Consider the following 25,532-nt stretch of genomic DNA (forward strand, 5'->3'; position numbering starts at 1 on the left):
TCATCCGATAAAGTCACACAATCAAAATCTCTTTCTTTAACCTGCTCCATTAAGGATCTAACATGTTCTATATCTTTATCAGCATTGATATCATTTTCAAAAATGTCAATTCCTTCTTTTATCAAACTTTTTATTTGGATTATACTCTCACTATAAATGACATCTTTCAAACTGACAAGGAATCTGCCACCGCTCATTTGACGGTATTGTCCATATCTTCTTTCTAAGGGATCACTTTGAAAACGAGCAGTCAATATAAATTTGTACTTATCTTCCAGCAGATCTTCAATTAATGAAGCATGACATAATAAAGTTCTTTGCAGTGCTGATGATGTTTGGGGAGATAATGTATATTTCTCAAAATTTGGAATTTTTGTGTTTTTCCATTTGTTTAACCAGTCAGCAAAAGCTCGAAAAAACTCAGGTTTTTTATCATTTATAATAGCAGCATTACCAAGAAAATTATTAGAAAACTGATTTTTTGAATTTGTAATTGTCCACCATTTATTGAATAGAGTTAAGAATGATGCAATATCTAAACGGTCAGGAAAATATGAAATTATTGCTGCTGCTGTAGTTTCATGGAAGATACCTAAGGCAACACTGACATTTTGCTTCCATTTTCCAGGATGGACAACTTTGTTATTTATATTTGGTGCTTTTTTTAAACTTGCATCCAACAGACTGTCCTTTTCTAATAAATCATGAAATATTTTCCATGATATTTCTCCTGATTGAACATGAATTTCATCTTTGAAAGCTGAAAAATTAAATTCTGGAAAAATTAATCTTTTTTTATTAAGTAAGTTGTTTCGAATATTTTTAATCAGATGCACTGTGTCAAAGAATAAGTAAACTTTTTGTGATAGTACATTAATAAACAAACCATCTTTTTTTTCACCATGCGTATCAAGTAATTTTGTAAAAGAAGAAACATTTGAAGCATGATTGTCACAAACAACACCTCGAACATTAAAATTATTTTTTATTAAAAATTGAATCAGGTTAAGAATTTCAGACTTTAACCAGTCACTGTTCAATTTTACAATTGGAATTGCTTTGACAATACAGGAGATACTTTCTTTCAAACCAACTACCATGAAAGAGACAATGCTTCTATAACATTCATTTTCCTCACTAATCCCAATAACATTGCCACCAGAATATTCAGCACATTGTTGCAAATACATTTCATCAAAAATTATTATAAGATCTTTCGATAAGTTCCCATTTTCATGTAGCAACTTCAAAACTTTCATAGAATCTATTTCACCTGATTTAAGCTTGCCTAACAAAGATATAGATGGGAGTGGGAATTCCTTCAGCAGTAAATGATAAGTTTGCAGTGAAGTGTACCGCAACATTAATGCAAATTGAAGAACATTTGAAGAATAAATTTGTTTTTTTTTTATTTGGTGACTTTTGAGTTCTTCAAGAATAGAAGACAACTTTTCTTTTTCTGTACTAAAATGTGAATTGAGATTTTCCAGCATACTCCTTCTTTTTAACATACATTGGTGGGTTACTCTGAACCATGATGGTAAGGAAACTGGAAGATTTTTATAAAAAAGTTGGACATGTAAATTTTTGTCGATACGAATAGACTCAGCAACTTCAGGTATGTGTAGTTCATTTTGAATAATTCTATGGAACACAACACAATCATCAAATTTTGAAAATAAATATCCTGCTGGTGAATCAGCAGCTGAAAGGGAATCAACATCTTTAATAATATCTTTTAATAAAAATTTCTGATATTCATCTTCTTGAAATATTCTTTTAGCTGGTGATTTTCTTGGTCCAGATATAACTGGAAGAGAAGCAGTTGCTATGCTAGCAGGATATTGTAGGAACAGGCTTTAGGTTATACAGCAAACGAAATCGTTTTTCTGATGCTCCTTTATGTACAAACTTTTTCTCAAAGTGTTTTAAACAGATCACAGATGATTTTGTGACAGTCCAGAAATTTCTATTTACAAATCTAATCCATAACTTTCTTAAATCATCATCTTTTGGAAAACTGAAAACTGGAACTACTTCACCACCTAGATAATTGGAGGTACAACCAACAACACAGCATTTATTAACCATAATTACTATCTATTTATAAAAAGAAGCTATAATCAAGTATATGAGGTTTAGTTGATGTGAAGATATAGAAAACGCTGAAGTTTTTATCCTATGCCGGATATCTTATTTAAAATTTATAGCGCAATAATTAAAATATGTTAAGAAAGTTTGTCCATCCTACAGAATATACGTTTTTTAAACTGGCCTTCTATTTTTTTTCGATTTAAGCAGAAAAGAAGGCCGTGTATTTAAGTAGGCCATGATATTATAAATATTTAAATAATATTATATAACTATTTAAGTATTATGTAACTATTATTAATTATCATATAACTATTTAAAAGTATTATAAATATTATATTTAACTATGTAAATATTATCAATGAACTTAATTGCACGATGTAACTATTCTTTTTAATGTTAAAAAGTTCTAGAACTTTGTCAATTATTTTTCACAAAGTTTTTTTTGTCACAAAGTTTTAAGAGACTCTTGACTAGACTTTAATTTAACAAATTGAAATTTGTTCTACTGTAGCTAAAATTGTATACAACAGGAATAAGAACAATAAACTTAAATAAATTTCAAGAGAGTAAGCTAGTTGAAATTTAAAAAATTACTTAAATTTTTTATTGATGATTTGTAATTTGTGGAAAAACTTAATGAACTTTTCAATTTCTGCATGCTGAATTGAAAGAAAGTAAAGCATATATAGAAGCCTAGGAGTTACAAAATAAATTCTAGTTTGAAATTAAAAAAAAATATTTCTATTAAATTTGCCATTTTATCTGGGTCGACGATTCATCATATTATTTACACTACATGTTTAATCACTGCAACAATGCAAAAGCTGTTATTGATTGCTTTGGTCCAATTTGTACTGTTGTTAAAACTCTTGATAGTAGCATTACTTTTATTTTGTCTGAATTACAGAAAAGCTGACCGTAACGGTGAGAATTCTCGTAATTTAAAAAAATGTGAAGTAAGCATCTGTGTCTCGTTATTTTCTTATTCGAGACAAGACGGTACAAGACGATAATATCCGGGTAACAATTTTTAAATTCTGAGAGAAAATTATTGTCCCGATTTATAACTTTATTCCGGGACAGTTTTTTCCCTTGTCTCGTTATTTTTTTTCCGGGACATTTCTCATCTCGTTACGTTTTTCCCGGTTCATTTCGAGAAAACGATTCCGAGACGCAGACCCTTAATGTGAATACGAGATTCAAAAACAATGTTAGAATCAACTCAGAGTCTGCTTCGATACTTCGATGCCATTATATTTCAAGTTTCTTTTTCCTTATTAACTCTGTAAAAATTAATAAGTTCCTAGAGAATCGGTAATTAAGCTCCGATGTTTGATCCACGATTTTTTGGGTTAAAACGGTTACTAACGGGAACAATTAAATGATAATTTATCCTTTTACCGTTGTATGAGTTATTTTTATTCAGTGTGTAAATTTAGAAATGGTTAGTTGACCAAAGCATAACAAATATCATTTCATTGAAGAATCAAGTTATGAAGTTATAATACTTCCAACCCATCAAAAACTCTTTTTACATCAGAGTTTCTCTAAAGTTAGAACGTCACTTTTAAAAAGTTGATAAGTTGGCTGCATGAATGTGCCATTGCACTTGACATTTTTTTCTTTCAAAGCGTTTATTTCTTTGCTCTCCATTAACGATTAAATAATGAAAAAGATAAAATTTAACAAATAGTTTAAAATCAAAACAAAACTACAATAGTATAAACGCATAGTAAAGTTTTCAAACATTGCTCTCGCTTAATTTATTGTGTAACCTAGCATCGTCGTAAAAGAACTGTTCAAACGTTGTTTACTGTGTAAAACTAAAACTTGGCTTTGTTAGCTTTTACAGTAACTTTGTTTTTAATTGTTTATAAGCTTTTGCAGTTCTTTAGATATTAAAAGGTTGTAAATCCTTCTCAAGATCTGCAATTGAAAGATGCTAACAATTTTTGCTTTTTTACTTATATTTTGGGTGTGTAAAATCTCTTCAGAAGGTAAAAACCATGTTTAAAAAGTTGATAAAGTTCTATTATAATAAAATTCTCAACTCCTCTAATTTTATTTTTAGAATGCGTCAACAAGGAGAAAGAATATTTATGCATAAAATGGGAAAAAATGGGTTTTTGTAAAAAAAGTGCTTATCAAAATTATTTAGTGAAAAGGTGCCAGAAAACTTGCAATTTATGCACAAAATCCCTCTTGCTTGGTAATTTTTTTTTAAATCTAAATGAAGCTAAATTATTTCATTTTTAGAGAACATAATAATGCCTTTTACTTAACATTTTTTGATACAAAAAGTAATTTATCTAATATTTATACTGGTATATGTGCATAACTTTTAATTACGAGCTGAAAAATAGAACTAAAAATTTTAAGTTTAAGTATTTCAAAAAAAAAAGTATATCAAAAAAAAGAAGAAGAAAAGCAAAACTCAAAGCAGAAGTTAGAAAAGCAGAGTGAATATAAAAAAAACTAAAATACAAAACACAAAACAGATATGAAAAATGTAGATCAGCAACTTGATGAAATTTTTTAACAAATTTACATGTTGGTACATATTTTTCTTAATCAACAGTTTAATTGTAATTTAGTCTAAATTATTTAGGTTGATTTAAATGTTATTTCAAACCCTGGTGAGATATTTGAAAATATAAAGAGAAAGTATGTAAATATTAAATTTTAAGGGAGCATTTGTGATAACTTTATTTGTTGTAGTTTTGGTAACAGACTAGAGACAAATGATAATACAGCGGTGGCCAAAAATTAAAGATCACTCTTTTTTTTTCAAAATTTATTTTTAACCTTAGTAGTTTTTTTTTTTTTTTTTTTTTTTTTTTTTGACTATATATAGGCAGATTACTAAAAACGTCCTCGCCAACTCTGTGCCAAATTCAAATTCTCTACATAAGAACTAATAATTATCAACCTTAAATGAGAAATAAAGAAAATCTAACATTTTAAAAATACAATAAATATTCCGAGTGTGTTTCATCATGCGTAACAATAAGCCCGCGTGCTGTGTTTTAAATGAATGTTTATATAATTTTTGAGGACAAATGTGTTTAATTATTTATTTAATCGACTATCGCTTCTATTCTTTCTACTGAAAGCATTGTCTTGCTACGGAATCAGTTAAATTAGATTTAAAATACATTTGTCAGAATTAAAATACGAAATCTGATTTAGTGTTTAATAAGAATAACCCGTAAAATGTAATATTACTGATTTGTTTTTTGTTTTTTGTTTTTTGTTTTTCCCGTGAAGGATTATTTGTTTGATAAAAGTATTTGGTAATAAAAATAATTTGTTAATTATAAAAAGAAAAGAAAAAGTCAAGCAAATGAAATTGATCGAAGATTTTCTAAATAGTTTGTAGTCTGTAATTTATATAAAATACTTAAAAAAAAACTTTCGATTTTTGATGATTATATTTTTAGTAAGTCTGAAACCAAAGTAAATCTAATTGCTAATAATATGATTTTAGATTGCTCTGACCAAGGTAGCTATTGCTCATCGTACCAACCTTTTTGTAACGACCCTGATTATAAAGACTATTTAATCACTGAATGCCAAAAAACTTGCAATTACTGTCGTAAGTACTAATTTATATCTGTTAAGTTATCTGAATGGTGCTTTATAGTTTACACCTAAACTATTATCAATACAGAGCCGCACACTTCAGTAAATCATAATGCTTGTAATTAATCTTGGGGAAAGAGAAAATTAGGAAATTAGTAAAGTGTAAAACAGAATGATTATCTAAGTTTTTTTTATAAAGCCATATTAAAAACTTTTAAGCTTTTTTTTCTCCCTTTCCACACATCCATCCTCTCTGCCACTGATGCGCCATTGCATGGTGCACGGTGGATTAATTATTTTATTGGTTTTTATTATTACAATTTTAATAACTTAAGAATACAAAACATTAAAAAGTTATATTAAGCTCATATCTTTCATAAACATCACTGAAACCTTAAATTCTATGCTAAAAGTAAAATTTTAAAAAATTACATTAAAAAAATGAGAAACGCTTTTATCTTCGTTTTTACAAATAAAAGGTTCAACAACAACAGGAGGAGATTTTTTGTGTGTGTGTGTTGATAAAACGCATCTCAAGGATGAAGTAATTGGATCAAATGTACCTATAAGTTCTTTTCATAACATCTTCATTTGTCTTCATTTTTGAAATTTTACGCGAATGATGTTTCCTGTAAAATTTAAATTATCTCCAAACTTCTTGAGCTTCTTCACTAAAAAGACTTATTGGACCGGACTTTCTATTAATTTTGGCTTATGAATTAAGATTTTGTGAAGACTCTGAGGCATGTAATACCAATGATTCAAGCAAATATAGAATAAATAGCTTAGCAGTTTCCAGACAAAGTAAGCAAAACTTGCTGATATTAATTTCAAACCCACTCAGTATGCAAATTAGGATTATGTGCAACTTTACAACTTGTTCTTTGTTCATTTCTGTACCAAGCTATCTCAAAATTTTTGGTACACGTACGTATTCACGGTGAGTGAACCATGGAACGCATTCACTTCGTCTTGGCAGCTATTTGCATGTGACATTTGTGATTTATGTATTCTCCGCGTAAAAAGTCTTAGGCACAAATTTGACAACCTTGGAATGAGGCTCGCACTAAAATCGTGCTTTTATAATTGATATTAAAAAATGTGGTATGGAAAAAGGCAATATTTTTTTGACAATGCAACCACTCGAAGTCACTCATAGTTTTGTGTATCTTCTGTAAAGTTATTCAAGGACGCTGGTGGAACAATCGATCGTCCGAAATCCGGGCATTGGCGCGTTGTTAGAAAAATTTTTACCATAGAGGAACCGCTCAATTAACAGAACAATAGTGTATGCTCTGGCATTAGGAGATGCAGCATAACTCGTTTCCAGTAGGGGTGGGAGATAAGGTTAGTTTTAGTCTAACTATAATTAGTCGATAAAGAATTTAGTCTAACTATAATAAGTTGACTAAAACAAGATTAAGTGCTAAAAAAAACTGAATAACCTTTACTACGAAATTATATGAACATAATATGAATTATGACAAATAAATCAATTTAAAGACATTCATCGAAATTTATTGTTTTTAAGAAATTTAAAATACGTTATATAACTTGTGACAATTAGGTAATAAAAATGTTTTGTTTTTACCTAGTATTGCCCCAAATTTTCATTTATTGATTAAATAAAAATTGGTTTGTTAACAGAACAACTCCGTCAAAAACAGCTGATATTTTATACCGAAAACATGATTATTTATTAGCATTTTAATAATAATTTAAAAAAAAAAAAAAAAAATTGAGAGTTGAACAAGATATATATTCAATTATACAATATAGAAATAATAAAAAGCATCAATTGCCTAACTGTTTCAATCTTATTTTTGTCACTGTAAATATATGCGTCTTTATGAGTGTAGAATGAAATAAATTAAGTATTATTACCTCAAAAAGTCATCACATAACACACCTTTCAAAAACATGGTCCCATTTTTTTTTTTTTAACAATTGATTTCACATGTGTTTTATAATTTAAAATTCACTTAAATTAGAAATTGAAAAATCTAGATCTGAACCGCTTTTCATTGAAGTTTAAAACAAGTACTTAATAATAACGGGGGACTAATTAGATAAGTTTTATTACAAAATTTCAAATGTATATGTCGCAAATCTTTCTCCAAGTATCTGAAAAACTCTGAGAATCGAACCTTAAAATAGATGTCCTGTAGATAAAAATTGTAACTTACACCATTTGTAATTAAAAACATGGCGCCCAAGCCACTTCACAACTAACGCATAACAAGATTTTAAAAAAGTATTTTTTGGGAAACAGTAACAATATACTTTTTGCAAATTAAAAATTTAGTCGACTAAACTTAGTTACACTAAAAAGTTAGTCGACTAAATTCAGTTAGGCAACAAAGTTAGTTGACTAATATTAGTTATGCTAAAATGTCAATCGACTAACTTTAGTTATACTAAAAACGTAGTCGAGTAATTTTAGTTAGACTAAATTCTTAGCCGACTAAGAATTTAGTCTAACTAAAATTACTCGACTACGTTTTTAGTATAATTAAAGTTAGTCGACTTACGATTTTTTTAGTTAGTTACAAATTCATCCGGGTTCTATGATTTTTTGTCTATGATGGGATCGCTAAGCTTCATTTAACTTATTACGATCCTTTCCCGTTAAATTGTCATAAAATTTCGAAGCTGAAAATTTTTACGATAACTACTTTCAAACTTTTTTTAGAGACCCATTCGTTACTAAAGTACTATTAAAGAATGTTATACACATACATAGCACAGTTTCACTTTTATTGAAATTGCCATTAAAATGTTTATAATTATAAACTCAATCTAAAAACTAAATCTAAAAAACTTTACACTATTCTTCATCATCTGTCTCTTCCTCCAAATCCGAGACCTCAGTATTTTCTTTTTCCGAGCCATCAATTGGAACTTGAGATACCAAAGGCAAAAGCCTCTGGATCTTCAGCTGAACCAAGGCCAGCCTCTGGGCTGTGTCAGGCTTCAATTTTGTTTTTTTTTGAGTGATTATTATTCCAGTTTGTGAAAAAACCCTCTCGGAACTTGATAATGTGGGTGGAGTACACAAGATGCACGTGCCAGACTAGCAAGCAACGGTAGATGTTTCTCATTTAATCTCCACCTGTCCAGAGGGTCAAACTTAAGAAAAATGTTACACAACTTTAAAATAAATTTTAAAAACGAGCTCAGGCACATGTTATCAAAAAGTTTCCGTCAATAATTAATTTTTAAGCTTGAACGAGTATATTATTATCAACAGCTACTGACGAAATTTTATTTCAAACTAAAACTAACGTCAAGGTCTACATTTGGGAAGACAAAGTATCTTTTGAATTCTCTTTCCAATGGAGGATACTGATCCTCATTTTCAGGTCCAGTTGGGAAAGCTATCTCATCCAAGTGCATTCTTAAGATTTCATCAATATACTTTTTTTGGTTTTGTAGCTCAGCATTGCTGTGCTTGTTGTCAAGGTGATCATGGTAAGCTTTCGCTGAAGTGTGTTCTTTAATGATCTTTTTCACTAGTGCATCCCTTTCATTGCTGATGATCAACTCCTCGTCCTCATATTGTTTTTGGAAGCTTGCCTTTTTTAGAAATAAACTCTAAACAGGGGTTCAAATAAGTTTCCAATGGCATACGCTTCTGTTTTGATGCCTCCCTTAGGGAATCTCTTGTCAAGTTCCTCTTTGAGAGAATTGCACCATTGCACCATCAGACCATGCTCAATCTTCCTCCTAAGGTAGCTGATTTAGAGTAGTATTTTGTGAATGCAAACTTTTTTTGTCCGTTGAAAGACTCTCTGACGTCTTCCTGATACATGACAGGATCATGAGTATTTTTTTCAGAAAGTTGAACTCATCAGCAGTTGGCACAATCTCCCATCCAGGAGTGTTTTGTTTCAATTGCTCCAGTGGTTTCCGCAGCTGTGCGAGTCCAGAGATCATCATCTAATGACTGTTCCAACGGGTAGCAACCGGGGCAGGGATAACCATGTATTTGCCTTAAAGAAAAGTACTTATTTCAATCGATTTCGTATTGTCATTTTCTTGTTAAAATAATTAAACTATTTCAATTTGTTTCGTAACTACTTTAAATCATTTTCTAAGTCCTAACTAAATCATAATGGTTAGCTTCACGCTCTGCAAGAAGCTGCTGCTGTGCAAGAGGAGAGTGATGCATCCTGATTGTCACTTTCGTCCCGGCATCAATAGCAGACTTCGAGACATCAATGGAGTTGTGAGGATCGTGTTCAATTTAAGATCTGCACGTTGGATTGAACCTTCGTTTAGTGATTCCACTTATAGGGAAAAGGAGAGTGCAGTTTTCATGTTGTATGCCTGGTCAATTACAGCAACGCTGGACTGAGTTTAAGGCTTCGTTACACTCGATTAGTTTATCGAGGTAATCTGCTATGTTTTTGCCAGTATGGCGTATCTGAAAGGGACTGACACTCAGAACCCACCTTTTTAACTTGAACTTATCACTGATGTAGTGCAAGGTTGTCGCTTGATAGGCATCATTAGAGCGAGAGGTCCGATAATCCAAGGTTAGGGCCACCTGCTTGCAAAAATTTGCACCACCAGTCATCAATTGGTCGTACAACCTACACAAAGATTTTAGAGTATGATAATCAGATTTTTGAAAGTAAAGAGCTGACGTCTTGCAATACGGACAAGGGTGCTTTGAAGTTGCAGCTTGTTTTCCAACCATTTGAAGCAAAACCTTTAGATCTTCAGATACTGTGTAATCTAAGGATGAGATGTTTAACTTATCCAGAATTAACCGCGAATTATGATATTTTTTGTTGAATGAAGGCAAAATGGTCAATATAACAGTTTTGTGGACACTTGAGTCTTTAAAATCTTTGCACGCATATCTGTCATTCTTGCTCAGTTTCTCTGGAATTTTATCATTTTTTAACTCTGGTTTTTGGGTTATTGACAATGTAACTTTTGGCTTATTGACAAGGAACCTTTGCCCTCCATTTACACCTAATTTGATACCAACATCATTTGTTCCTTGACTCCTGTGATGAAGTACCAATTATACATCCATAAAAAATCAAAATGAATAATATAGATTGCAATCTAGTTATCGAAAAATATTTTTTTGGTAATAGTTTACTTAGAAATCATAATGAAGTTATTACAAAAATTGCCTTTAAACTCATAACAAAATTATTTTTAAAAGTATTTTTAAACAACAAAAACTTACCTGGTATGTAGTTTTAATTGAAGTTCGTTCAATTTTTCTAAAGAAAAGAAAGGTTTTTTAACCTCAGTCTTTCCAAAAGAGACTTTGAGTTGCTTTGAACCAAAAATTTTCAAAGCTAAGGCGTTCCCTGAGTCATTTGTGCTTTGATAGAACCGGACAGAACTTTTCCTTGCGTTGTTGGGGATGTTGATTTTACAATAGCAGTCAAATTCTTTTGTTTTTCTAATTTCGTACAGGAATGTGGAATTCCTTGTCCCATTTGGGCATAGCAATCTTGACAAATTGGTCTTTCTGCAGGTTTATTTGAAACAACTTCAGCGCCTTGATAAAAAAGTTTTCCTGACACACATTAAACCATAGGGGTCAATATTTTTTCCATTTTTGATTTGCGCCCATTTTCACAAATAAAACATTCACATTTTCTTCATGGTAGGAAGGTCAGGGTTATTCGCTGACTAACCTTTTCCAGAACATAGCTTTTTTTTTTTTCCAGAGTATAGTTTTGATGAGGTTTGAGTAGTCATTTTTCTTTTTATTTAGATTTAAATAAGTTGTTTCAGCATTATTTATTGATCTTAAATCCTTGTCTTTCCTGAAGCAGCAAATGCAAAACTTTTTAACAAAATCACCATGAATTTTTTGCATGTTTAGGCATTTTAAATAAATGTTTCAAATAAAAACTTCTGATATGGATTGATAATATTGGCATGATAAAACTCCGATATCAATCAAAATGTCAATATAATAACCACAAACATGCTTTCAGTTCCTATATCAACGCGTGTAAGAAGTTGTTATACAACTATTAACAATTAGCAACTGCTTGCCTTTACTAATTGTTAATAATTAAAGGTTGCTTTGCTTTGTTTTGATTTCAATAAAAATGCAAAGAGAAAACAATGAAAATTACATATCCACCTGTAAATTTTAATGTTAAACAAACATTTTTAAACACTTTAAAAGAAAAATTGATAAGTCTATCACAAACATTTCTGAAAATCTAAATACAGGGGCATGGGCATGATTTTGTGGTGTTAGAAACGATCCCCCGAATTTCCCCTAGGGTATGGTTCCTAAAAACCCTTTTAAATTTTTTGCTTATTTTATATTAAACTAGATCAAAATTCATCGACAGATTTCAAATTGCATCAAAAAAAATTTTCGTTTAAAAATTAAGACTATTTAAAGTTATTTCAGGGGGTAATTGGAGGTAATTTTAAGCTTTGCATGTTTATAAAGCTTAAACGAAAAGAGATTTTTTGATGAAATTTGAAATCTGTTGATAAATTTCGATCTAGTTTATGATAGAACAAAAGAAAATTTTTTACAATTAATGAGACGTAGCTCAACGAAGGGGGCAGTTAGGGGTCGGGGTTGGTTTAGCTCCAACTACCCTAATTTTTTGCAAGCCATTCACATTCGACACCAGTATCAACATAGTAGAAATTTGAGTATGCCCCATGCCTCTTAGTTACCTATCTTGAACAACAAAATTCCTGGGCATTCCCCTAAAATATGTGATTTCTCCCCAAGTTCCCACTAAAAAAAGTCATCGTTTACATATTTTGAATGAGGAAATGTTTTCTGATGATAATCAAAAAAAAATATTTGTGGGGATGTTGTAAGGTTTTAGAGCAGGGGTGGGGAACCTTTCTGAGCTTGGGGGCCGCATAACCCTTAAAAAAATTGTTTGGGGGCCGCACTAATAAATATGCAAATTTGGTGAATAGTACTCGTACTAATGTTATATTTCTTAAAGCATCTTTTATCACAATATTTCTTAACGCATGTATCACAATATTTTTTAATGTATCATGTATCACAAAAGTTATCAATGGCTTTTCTGATTCTGTTTCTTTTGAACCAGAACTTGAATATTTGGCTCTATCTTCGTAGTTTTAAGCTTCAGTTGATCTTCCAGATGCTCATCGGTCAACTGTGACCTTAAACAAGACTTGATAAATGTCATGTGTGAAAACGTAGATTCACAGCAGTAGGTTGTACCAAAGCAGCTCAGAAGACGCCTGGCAATTTGACGGAGTTTTGGATACTCAACTGCAGTTTTCCAAATTTCCAATGGATCCTTCTTGTTGTCAAAGAGAGATTTTAGGATACTGTCCTCAGAAAGCTCAATCAATTCCATCTGTAAATATTCTGGAGCTGTTGAAATTTCAACAAGATTAGGCTGAAAAGCTAATTTCAGTGTTTCATTATGTTCTTCAAAGTCTTTAAACCTGTCATTAAATTCTGCATTCAAAGAATCCAGGACTGTTTCATATCTTGATATATCATTATTTTCCAACCTTTTCTCATTTTTTTGTTCAAGAGTAATTTTTGTGAGCTCTGGGAAATGTTCTGTTGATAAATTTGACTTAGAAATAGCATCTTTGAGAAAAACAAGTTTTTTCTTGAATGCCTGAATCTGCTGCCACATTTCATAGATTGATTTAGTTTTACCTTGCAATGAACTATTCAGCATGTTATGCTTTGCCATCAGAACGCAGAGGAATGCAGCATCTCTACAAAATTCTGGATTAGAAAGCTCACAGATCTCCTTTTGACTTGTAAAAAACTCCTCAATTTGTTTTCGAAGCTCAAGCAATTTTTGCAGAACTAACCCTTGTGACAGCCAACGAACTTTGGAATAGTAAGGAAGATCCACAGAATATGTTTCTTCATCAGATTGCAGAAGGTTTCGAAACTGTCGATGGCGTGAAGAATTTGCCCGTATATAATTTACAATCCCTATAACTTTTTTTAATGTGTCATCCAAAGTAGCAGCTTTTGCACAAAGACTTTGCTGATGGAGAATACAATGAAATGTAATCAGACAATCTGGATCAGGCAATTCTTTTTTCAGGAAAGCAATGAACCCTTCATTTTTTCCACGCATAGAAGGAGCTCCATCAGAACAAATGCTGACTAGATTTTTCAACTGAAGTTGAGCCTGACAAATTTTTTCTTTGAAAGCAGCAAATATATCACAGCCTCGTGTTTTTCCTTTTAGTGTTGCTAAAGCAAACTCTTCATAACTTTTGAAGTCTGCAGTTATAACCCGAATAAATAACAGAAGTTGGGCAGAATCATTCACATCAGTGGACTCATCTAAAGCAATTAAATAATATGCGTCCTCCATTTGACATATTGAGATTAATTGCTCAGAACTATTTGTAGCAAGCTCATGTTGACGGTCCGTAACTGTTCGCCGAGAAAGCGGAAGCTGCTTATACTTATCCACTTTATCTGGATCCATACATGACACTGCTTCAATGAGGCAAGCCTTCAAGGTTTCAGTATCACTATATGGTTTTCCTCTTTTGCCAAGAATGAGAGCAATTTTATATGTTGCTTCAGTTGCTCTATTTCCATATTCTTGAACAATTGAAAATGTCTGCTGTTGTTTGCTCTTTTGAGACTTCAGTTTTGCTAATGCATTTTTTCGAGCTTCTCCTCTAATTTTGCATACTTATGATCCTTATGAATGTTTTCATAATGTCTCTTTGCAGTAGCATTCTTCAAAGTAGCAATTGTGAGGTCACACAACAAGCAAAGCATTTTATCCTTGGTTGGAATCATGAAGTAATCTTCCTCCCATTTTTCATTAAAAGACCGATTTTCCTCTTGCAATGTTCTTGCTTTTTTAGGGAGAACTGACATTTCGACACAAGTTGAAAAATTAGACATAAATAGAAAACCATGATATGCATTATAATACTAAAACTTACAGTCAATTGATTTCTGTCACAAAAAAAAATCCGTTCGGTGTTTTTATTTATTCATTTTCTTTTGTTTTGTTGTTATTTCTGTCAATCAATAACAACTGTACCAGCTTTGTCAAGTTAAACAATTTTTTCCCTTAATTAACATTAGCATTCATACACTTTACTATAACTAAAATGTAAAAATAAAGTAATTTTTTAAATTTCACTTTATTCTCTAAAATATTTTTTAAAAAATTTAAGTTCTTATTTTTACGTTTCGGGGCCGCACAAAGAGTGTCTGAGGGCCGCATGCGGCCCCGGGGCCGCAGGTTCCCCACCCCTGTTTTAGAGCATGTTCCTATTCACCATGAAGAGTATTCAAAAACAGTTCATTATGAAATTAACGGACGTAAAAATCAGTTGTTCCTGAATCTCTTAAATTTTAAGTAAGAAATTACTTTTATTAAATTATACCCCAAAATAGCAGGAAATTGCACATTTCGAAATGAAAAGTATTTATTGGTGTAAATTCAACATTAACCTGAAACATAATAAAATTTCTACAATTTTTTACTTACTTAAAAAGATTTTTGCTACAAATAACTATGCATTTTTTTAATAAACGATACCCTTACGGATAAAAAGTTATTATATGGATTTATTAAAAATTACCTTAAGTTTAGGGGTTTTTGAAATATCCCGACCCACTGTGGTCTGGTTTGTTGAACTTTTTTTTGTATACGTTAATTATTAATTAATTAGAAAAATTCTTATAAATTCTTAAAATCCTTTGTTATAGATTTTGCAACCACAGCCATACCAAAAACCACACACGACAGCAGCCCACATTTTACAGGCTCTGGAGGAAGAGGTTAGTTTCACTATACTTTAACAAAAATTTAAAAATATTTGGTTGTCAGGAAAGTTCTCAGGGCTTTAATTGGTAAGTTTTAAACAATCATAACTAATTTTTTTAATTACCGGATGAAATTAGTGCACTTTTCCCAACGCCTTATAAGTCGATTTATTCCGTCAGTGAAAAAGATTGATGCTAAGGGTTCGACAAAGTCCACAAAGATTGTTTTTACCTTAAAAAAGTTATAAAAGTGCTTGAAAAGGTGGTAGTCGGTTGGTGCAATGTCTGGAAAGTATGGTTGGTGAAGCAGGACTTCAACTTGGAAGTCGCTCAATTTTCAGACTGTGATTTGCTAAACATGCGACCGGGCGTTGTCGTTCGGGACAATAGGATCACGTCTGTTAACTAGTACCAGCTGTTACTGACGCAATATTGGTACATTTTGTCAGTTTCCTCACAGTAGAACTCTGCTGAGATGATTTTACCTGATTCTAAAAAGTATCAGTGGATCACACTAGACGCTGACCACCATATTGTAGCCATAGCCTTTTTGGTAGTATTTCGCTTCGGAAAGAGTCTTGGGGGCTCGTCCACGTTCAACCACTGCCTAAAACGTTTTTGGCTGTCGTAGAAAATCAACTTTTGTCACAAGTGACAACTCGATCCAAAAATGGGTTGTTTTAATTGCGCAAAAGTAAAAGAAGAACAAACCTCCAAGCGTGACATTTCCGTCAACCTTTCAAATCGTTGGGGCACTCACTTTCGAGCTTTTTCACTTTTCCAAAGCGTTTTAAACCATCTGCAATAGAAATTTTACTGATATGCAGTTCTTTCACAATCCCACGATTTGTTTGGAATGGATCAGCTTCCACCAGAGTTTTTATATAGTTCTCCTGGATTACTTTAGGTCAGCCTCTACGGGGTGCTTCTTCAATCTTCAGAAAGATATTTTTTGAACTTGAAATCTTCGGAACAAAATTTCTTGAACCATTTTTGCAAGCTGTTTTCTCCAACAATACAAGGATCTTACAGCTGGTTAATTTGTCGAACTGTTTCAGCCGTGGATTGCCCCGGTTTTAAGTTGAAATAAAATATTGTTCAAAATTGCTCCTTCAATAAATAAAAAAACTAAATAGAGTTTTTGGATAACACATCTTATACAGAATTTTTTGCTCTATCTGATAATAGAGAGAAAAATTCTGTAAAAGATGTGGTATTAAAATGCAAAGTAAGTTAAATGATTTATTCAGTAACAGACGAACGATAAACAGTAACACAAAACCTTAGGAACTTTCCTGATAACCTAATAGATTTTTCCAAAGTTATCCATCTACTAAATATAAATAAGTTTAAGTTGTTATTCTTATTTGTTTAGTTTTGCAACCAGGATGTGGCGCAAAAGGAGTGAGTCACACAAGAATTGTTGGTGGAAAAAATGCAAAGCCTGGAGATTGGCCTTGGCAAGTAAACATTGATTATCTTTATAATACTGCTAATCCAGGACACCTTTGTGGTGGTACTTTGATAAATGAAGAATGGGTGCTAAGTGCCGCGCACTGTTTTTATAATGATCAAAACAAAGATAATTATTGGCTGAAATTAGGTACAGTTTATATTTTCTCTTAAAGCTGAATTTTCATTAACAGTATCAGTAAAATTATCTTGTTTTTACGTCTGTTAGGTGAGCATGACATAAAAACAGACAATGGTTGGGAACAAGTTTATGGTATAAAAGAACTTTTACTTCATCCTCAGTATGAACACAATGGCTTTAATTATGATTTAGCATTGTTAAGACTTAATTCTACTGCAAATTTAAACAACCGTGTCCAAACAGCTTGTTTAGCTGGAGGAAACCTTACATTTCCAATAGGCACAGAGTGCTATATTACTGGATGGGGGTTATTGAAAGAGTATGGCGAAGGACCCGCGGTATGTTTTTTAATATGACTAGGAAATAGTGGAAAGACCCCCTACCCCCTTTTTTTTTTTTCTTCCCTTATACCCCCCAAAAAAGCTAATAACTCAATATATTAGAGGTTATACGCTTGATTGGATACTATTTGAAATAACGTACGTGCCAAGCAGGTTTTACTCCGCAGTTAAAACTACAATTGACCCCTTTAAACACGGCCGCGTAAGTTAATATACTGGTTAGTAATTGGTTGCTCATCACAGGAGCCGTTTAAAAAAAAAGATTCTTTTTGATAATAATTGGCGGTTCTTAATCTCAATATGTCAAATTATGTTAACGTCTATATATGAGTAATTTTGATAGATATAAACATTTTTTACTTTATAATTAAAAAACAAACGGTCATGTTTATACGTATTTTCATCGAGGGCAAAACAGTTTATTAAAAACAGTAATTAATTATGTGTAATGTCAATGTTTGTAGCTCAAACATTGACATTACACATAATTAATTACTGTTTTTAATGACCTGTAGCTCATAAACTGTAGCTCAGAATCTGTAATTTAAAACCTGTACACATTTTATCATAATTTAAAAGTTAGAGAAGACCAGGGATGTTTACAACGAGCAAGTGCAACAGTGCCGTCTAAAGGATAGTATTTTTTATTCTCAAGTACTTTTACAGTCTATAGCTATAATGACAGCACGTCATCTATAAAAAAAACTTATCATGAATTCCATCGTGACGGAATCACCGATTTGAGCTTATTTTCCACATTTGTGTTATAAAAATAAAAAAACTGTAATATGCATATTGTTTTTCTATATCATATATGTGTTTGTCTTACATTGGCCTGAAATACTTCTAATACCAAAAAACTATAAATACATAATAATCATATAATATTAATATAATAAATGCGTGACAGAATCACCAATTTATGGACAAGCATTTTATGGTATATTATTATATTAATATTACTGTCTACTCACAGTAATATTTCAAAAGGCAAGTCAATAACTTGGCTACAGAACAGTTAACCATTCTTAATCAAATTAGACAATTAGCATTCATTCAATTAGTTAATTAACTATTTTATTTATTAACTATTTAAGCTTTAGGAATAATACTGACAGCATACACAGTCGGTGGCGTAGAAATAAAATCCATGCTAGGTGTTATAGAAGTTGAAATTGGAGTGATAGTTTCTGTTGCAGTTTTAATCATAGCATGCTGTTTTACATTCATAGCATTTGTGTACATCTTACACTTAACGCTATTCTGTTGCGGAATAACACAATGAACAGTTTGTGTACCTGGAACAGCCGGTACATCACTCCACAAAAGATCAGCATTCAGCTCATTGCATTTGGTTTTAATTTCATTAGGTGAAATGACAATAACACTTATATTGCTCTGTACAGATTTAACAGCAGCAGAAAATGATAAAGCATCTCGTATTACGAACTTTCAGGATAACACTTGACGATGGGAAATTCGCTTCGCATTGCCACCTAGCGCATCATTTGGCCCTTTGCCATAACTGGTTGAAATAAACTTCCTTCAATTTTATAGACAGAATAAATACAGATATGGACCGATGGACCGCAGGACATCAAGTAATTCGTTTTTTGAGTGCTTCTTACACTTTAGCTATCGCTTGAATATAGAAAAGTGGCAAATTAGAAGTGAGGAAGATAAATCTAGTGTACAACAACATTCAGAAGAAACCAAGCAAGAAACACATATGGAGCTTGTATTGAAAACCACGAGGCTTATTCTAGATAAACCAAAATCTGAAAATTTAGGATAACTTTTTTCTAAAACCAAGGAATGCAAATGATGGGAACACAGCTCACAGATTCTTTATGATGCCAGAGTTAAGTGGTGAGATTACGGGATTGGTCGTTAATCTCATTAAAAATTCCAGTATTTTGTAAAGAACGCTATTTTATGACTATGATATTAATTTAGGCCGTTGCTACTTAAAGCGCAATGCGCTCTATGCAGCCATATGCTACTCGGAGCGCAATACTTTGTACGCATGCGCTAAATTTTGTTAATGTTAACCCTAACCCTATCCCTCTCCCTAACCCTTAACCTTACCCTTAACCCTAACCGCCTATCCAACCAGCTTTATTGTGAAATATAAATGGCACTGTTATAATAAAATAATTGCGCATGCGTGTACAATATTGCGCAGAGTAGCTTATGGCTATGTAGAGCGCATTGCGCTCTACGAAGACACTTCGATTAATTTAATCGAGTTTGAAAAACTTTTTTCTAAAATCAAAATTCTTTATATAAATCTATATCCGTGGTAACATTGCCTGCTACTGCTCACAAAAATGCTGCACATAGTTCGAGCTTTAAGAAGCCCGCAATAATAATTTTCATTGATTCTGCATGCTCCAAACCAAAAAAAAATCACCTATTTCCACAAATAGATTTGCTTAATATGCCTTTGCTAAATCCTATCCTGTCATCAATTCATACAGAAAAGTTCCAAGTAAGAGAACCGGAAAATTACCGTTAGAAGTTCTGAATTTAAATGCTCTGCTTTTAATACTACCACATCCGGATGGAAGATAATTGAATTATGTGACAACGATTCATCCATTGATAATTGTTGAATATTAAATATTTTCTAGTTTTCTATTATTACCTAACTTATAGAGTTAGCATATATTTTTTAATTTTTCATCGTAAAGGTAAATATTACATAAGTTATGTGTTAAATAGATTATTAATCTTTCATGCATTTTTTTAGTTAAAAAAAACTTTTACTAATGCATTTTTTTTATTACGTATTTTAGTTTTGTTATGTAAAAACTTCACAAAAATTTTAAAATAATGATGAAAATAAAAGCATAATTAATCAGTTTAACACCAAAATGCTTTGTCCAACTTATTGTAGGCGATTCACTGTGTAACGCTCAGTGGTCACATAAGCAAGGCAAAAGCATTAGAAATGAATGACTTAATATTGCCAAAAAAATGGCGAAAATTACAACTTTGGATTGATGAGCCACCTTTCTTAGATAAGGTTCTTTGAGTCTTGTTTATACATTTATAAACTTAAATGTTTTGAGAGTGGATCTTAACAATTTTTTCCTTCCTCTAAATTATTAAAAATACATCTGAATTTTTAATATAAATAATTTTGTAAAACTACCATAAATGTTTTTAAAACAATACCTTAAGGACGTTTTTTATCTTGAGAACTTTGAAATTTTTTTACTATCACTATTGTTAAAGAAAATTGAAAACTCTTGCTCAATCAAATTTTTTTTTTTAAAAGTTTTAAGTTAAAAAAATTATCAGTGGAAACAATGTTGAAAATACAATTAGCATTTTTGTGCACAAATTAATTCATCGCCGATGACGTATTGGGTTGTTTGGAAAGTCATTTCGTTTTTTCCAAACAGATCACCTAATTGTATTTTTTCACTAAAGCCGCATAATAATTACATATTTTAATAGCTGATAAAGTAAGCCTTGCTTGTTAAATTTTTTTTTGATTTTTTGCAATAGTTTTTGTTTATTGTCCAAAGATAGAAAATCGAAAGGAACATTTTCGGCATACTTTACACTTTTACTATCGAAAATGCAGTTAAAGTAAGGCGAAAATTATGTGATATGTATGGAGAAGATGTATTGACCAAACGACAATCCCAAAGTTGCCTTGCAAAATTTTGTTTCAGCGACTTCGATGTTGAAGATGCACCGCGTTCTTGAAGGCCTGTTGAAGCCGATGAAGACAAAATCATAGACATTGGTAGATATAAACCGCCGAATAACAACTCGTGAGATTGCTGAGAGGTTAAGTTTGCCGAATTCGAATGTGAGACGAATTCGACATGTGAAACGTCTTGGCTTAATTTCGAAGCTTGACATGAGTTTCACATGTTTCACAGAACGAAATTTGCTCAGTCACATTAACAAATATGATTTGTTTCTCAAACGACAAGGGGTTGGGTTGTTTACAAAAATCTTAAGTGCAAGAGCGCATGGAGTAATAAAGATGAACCAGCTCAAACTATTTCGAAGGCTGATATTGTAAAACGTTGTTAATGAAAATTGTCTGTCTAGATGAATTACTGAAATTTATCAGTTTTTACACCTTTTAATAAAAATGCACTTTGCACTTACGACGTATAACATCTAGACCGGTGATATTTCGCGTTCTGTTTTCTGTACAAAATTATTTTCACTATTTATACTAATCATAGTCGTTACAAACGTCGAATGTCAAATTGCAATGATATAATGCGGCCTACGGCAATACCACAAGTTCCATCTTTTATTTACAGCGTTTAGCGCTAACGATTTCACGTTCAATCTAATAAATTCACCAAGGAAACAATCATCGGAGTAGTATAACTTCCACCCAGTGATTTGACCATAGTGTCCCCGTCCAAAAAACTCTACTGTTTTGATAATTGTATAACCACTTTCAAAATAGTCATTAATGTGCTCTCATAACGCAGTTTTCCGAGGATGCCCAACCAATGCCGGATTAACCCGGGTTCCTGGGAGCCTAGGCGCCCGGCCCCCAAAAATTAGGGTATCAGTGGGGCCCCCGATTTTCAACGTTTATATTATTTTTTTTTATTATATATGACTTGACATTCTAAATTAGTTTTATTAATTTCTAAGGAAATAATTTTGATAATTTCTAATCAAATTAATTCCATTAATTTCTCATGTAATTAAAAATAAAAACTCTAAACTTTTAAAAAAAAAGCTCGAACTTGAACACGTTCGAACTGTATTGGAAAAAAGTTCGAACAATTTTTATCTTTTTTTACTTACTTGAAAAATTAAAATAAACGGATACAAGTTAAATGCTAAACTGCTTAATTATTTATCAAGAAATGCGAATTGACATTTTGATTTGAATTTTTTATTTTATTTGAGAACAAATAATATCACTTAAATTAATAGTTGTTTATTTTTTTATATTTATTGTTATGTATTAAATATTTTATATATTTTTTGAAATGTTAGTTTTTTACTTCTTTTTTTTTTTTTTTTTTTTTTTTTTACCACTAAAGAGTTATAAATTAAGATTACAATTATTTTTGCAATAATTGGACAATAATGTACAGAAAATATCTAAGCGGAAATTTAAAACGCAAACTGAAAAAAAAAAAAATGTGACAGACAGCAAACAACATTAAAAAAAATCCCAAAATTGACTAATTTTTTCCGATCTCCTGATAAAACATTAGAGGAGAATCAATGTTTTTCAACTGAATCAAATCCAACTGCAGAAAGTTCACAATTGTAGAACGTAACAGATAATTCTTCAATGAACAATTCAACAGCGCAGCAAGAAAATGTGTCATATGGCCATGTAAGAATACCTTGGAATTTAGAGGAAAGAATAAATAGTTAAATTTATTGTTATTATTGTTATTAGCATTATTATTATTTCTTTTGTTATTGCTGTTTTTATTATCATTATTGTTATTATTTTTGTTATGAGTAATATTATTAAACGCATCATTATCTTTAATCGTTAACTTAAACTGCAACGTTGTTTTTTGTTTTAGTCCAGTTTGTTAATATGTCAATCTGACCCAGCATTGTGGACGGATTTGAAAGAAGCACAGCGCTACTGCATTTCTATAAAAGAAATTCCTGATCAAAATGTTGAAGACAAAAGTTTTGAAAAATCTAAAAAAGTAACAAATACCAAAATAAAGTGCTGCTCTCATCTGTTTTTCTTTGAAAAATGGTGAAATTCGAAAGAGAGACTGGCTTATCTATTCACCATCCACAGGAAAAATAATTTGTTTCTTCTGCTTGCTTTTTCAAGATTCAGACGACAATTTTAGATCTGGATTCAACGACTGGGCACATGGACTGCGTTCTATACATAGACACGAACAAAGCAAGCAGCATTCTGATGCAGTCCAGTGCTATTTTGGAAAAGTTACATTAAAAGGAAAAATTGATATTCATTTAAAACAGCAGTTGGAGGAAAAGCGTTACTATAGGGAAGTTCTGAGAAGAGTTGTTAAATGCTTGAAAATTTTGTGCAGTCGAGGTCTAGCTCTTAGAGGTGATTCAGAAGAAATAGATGACTTCAGTAATGGAAATTTTCTCGGGCCCTTAAACACTTGGAAAACCGAGGAAACCAGGGCAGAGGAAATGTTTCATACATTTCATCAACAAGTTATGAAGAAATTGTCTAATGAGAAGAATATATCAGCACTTGAATGTTTACAAGCAATTCGTAGGAATAAGTTAGAATCAGTTTTTCCCAATGTTGACATCGCATATCGGATTTTTCTTACTCTTCCCATTACTAATTGTAGTGCAGAGAGAGCATTTTCAAAAATGGCAATAATTAAGAATGATCTCCGTTCCTCAATGTTAAACGATCGTTTAAATGCTCTTAGTTTAATGACAATTGAAAGAACACTGTTAAAAAATACAAATTTTCAAGATGTTGTAATTGATTTTGCAAATATGAAAGCAAGAAAAGTTTCTATTTAAATAAAAAAGTAATCTTATGTTTTTGCATTTATTTTAAAATACACTTTTTTAGGAAATGGGCCCCAAATATTTTTCGGCTCCCGGCCCCCAAGACCCTTAATCCGGCCTTGTGCCCAACACATAGTAGTAAAACCCAAAACTTATAAGACAGTATACAACGATGTTGCCATCTTTCATAATTCTTAATGAATAATTAAATTTTTATTAAATAAAAACCTAAAATAATTATTTGTTACTTTCCTTCATTAATTAATCTGATGTTTTCAGAATCTTTTAGTGAGTGAGAGCGAAAATATTTTATATTTTAAATTTTTTTTTTTTTTTTTTTGAAGATTTTTCTTGTTTATTCTTTAATTTATATATTTTAATTTATATTTGAAGATTTTACAACAAGCCAAAGTTCCATTGGTAAGTCACGAAAAATGCATTACTGCATATGACCAATTAAACCTCAAAGTAACTCCCCAAATGTTTTGCGCTGGATATGAAAATGGCAAAATTGATGCTTGCGAAGGAGACTCCGGTGGTCCATTAGTTTGCAAAATTGACGATTTGATTCGAAATGAAGAGGTGTGGTACTTATGGGGAACAATATCATGGGGCGTTGGATGTGCAAGAAAAGGTTATTATGGTGTGTTTGCAAATCCAAAAGTTATGCGTTCATGGATTGATTCTGTTGCATTTAACAAAAGTTAAAGTTTAGAATATCTACATATAACAAAAACAATACTTTGTGTTTATTATTTTAACAAATTTATTAAATTTTAGCTTTTTTCGTTGTCCAGTTATAAACTTAAACTACGGCAATTATTGTGATTATTATAATAAAAATGAAATTGTCAAATAGTGAACTTTAAAGTGTCTGCTTAACTATTAAAAAATCTTTTGGACGTTTAAGACAATAAAATGGAAAAGAAGTCCTCATTTAATTAAAAACGTGAATTTTGTTAACAGTTAATCTGTTACTTATTATTTTTAAATGGTTTAACGGTTGTTCAAATTTGCTAAAACTGTAACCAATTAATAAACACAAGCATTATTTTTAAAATCTGAAAACTTTAAAGATAAAATCTATTTCGACCAGCTATTTCTTATTCATAATCCAAATTTTCTACCAAATGGCTGTAAAATACTTCTGTGTGCCGGCACATTCATTTGACAACTCAACAACTTTATCTGGAATTATGTTTATCTAAAATAATCTCCATCTGAGTGTTTTTTATTTCTTCTACAAAAACATTTTGTTTTTCATGCTGACTCCGTCTAACGAAGGGCAGGTTTGCCTTGTATTGTCAGGACCGCTGTTGCATCAAGTACAGTTTTAAACATTTGTAAACAGCAGAAGTAAATATACGCCTGCTTCTAATTAGCAGACCAGAAGTTTATTGCGTTTTTGTGGATGAAGGCATTGTTTTCTGAAGATTTAAGACGCTTGCAAAAGACTTTTTGCATTCCAATGCAGTTTTGAAATCCATTTTCAGCTACATTGAACAGGTTTTGAATTTTAGATAAAATGTTAAATTTTTTTTTTGAAATAGTTGGAATTTTAGACTTTTTCATTAAATTCAAAAAGGCATGACGTGAAATGAAATTATAATCCAAATCTTATACTCTGAAATATGAAAACATTTCAATTGTTTTAATCAATTCTTGGCTCACAGTGGACCAG

At 31.4% G+C, this 25,532-nt stretch overlaps 1 protein-coding gene across 1 annotated transcript; it reads left to right on the forward strand.

The window, feature by feature from the left end:
- The first annotated feature begins 3,919 nt into the window (after positions 1–3,919).
- LOC145182796 (prostasin-like) lies at positions 3,920–24,714 on the forward strand. The gene is made up of 7 exons (XM_090084619.1): positions 3,920–4,091; positions 4,166–4,303; positions 5,582–5,689; positions 15,383–15,454; positions 16,815–17,042; positions 17,121–17,371; positions 24,245–24,714. The coding sequence occupies exons 1-7, from the start codon at positions 4,034–4,036 to the stop codon at positions 24,557–24,559; spliced, it is 1,170 nt and encodes a 389-aa protein (XP_089940745.1). The 5' UTR covers positions 3,920–4,033; the 3' UTR covers positions 24,560–24,714.
- The last annotated feature ends 818 nt before the right edge of the window (positions 24,715–25,532 follow it).

Source organism: Hydra viridissima, unplaced genomic scaffold (genome assembly GCF_058129835.1).
Source record: "Hydra viridissima isolate aposymbiotic clone 2 unplaced genomic scaffold, HvirCarnegie_v1 scaffold_4, whole genome shotgun sequence".
Lineage (NCBI taxonomy): Eukaryota > Metazoa > Cnidaria > Hydrozoa > Anthoathecata > Hydridae > Hydra > Hydra viridissima.

Bases quoted from the DNA above. Each gene is read 5' to 3' on its own strand.
- LOC145182796 (XM_090084619.1), top strand. From the start codon at position 4,034: ATGCTAACAATTTTTGCTTTTTTACTTATATTTTGGGTGTGTAAAATC. The intron at 5,690-15,382 runs GTAAGTACTAAT...CCTTTGTTATAG, and splicing joins AAAAACTTGCAATTACTGTC to ATTTTGCAACCACAGCCATA. The intron at 17,372-24,244 runs GTATGTTTTTTA...TTATATTTGAAG, and splicing joins AGTATGGCGAAGGACCCGCG to ATTTTACAACAAGCCAAAGT.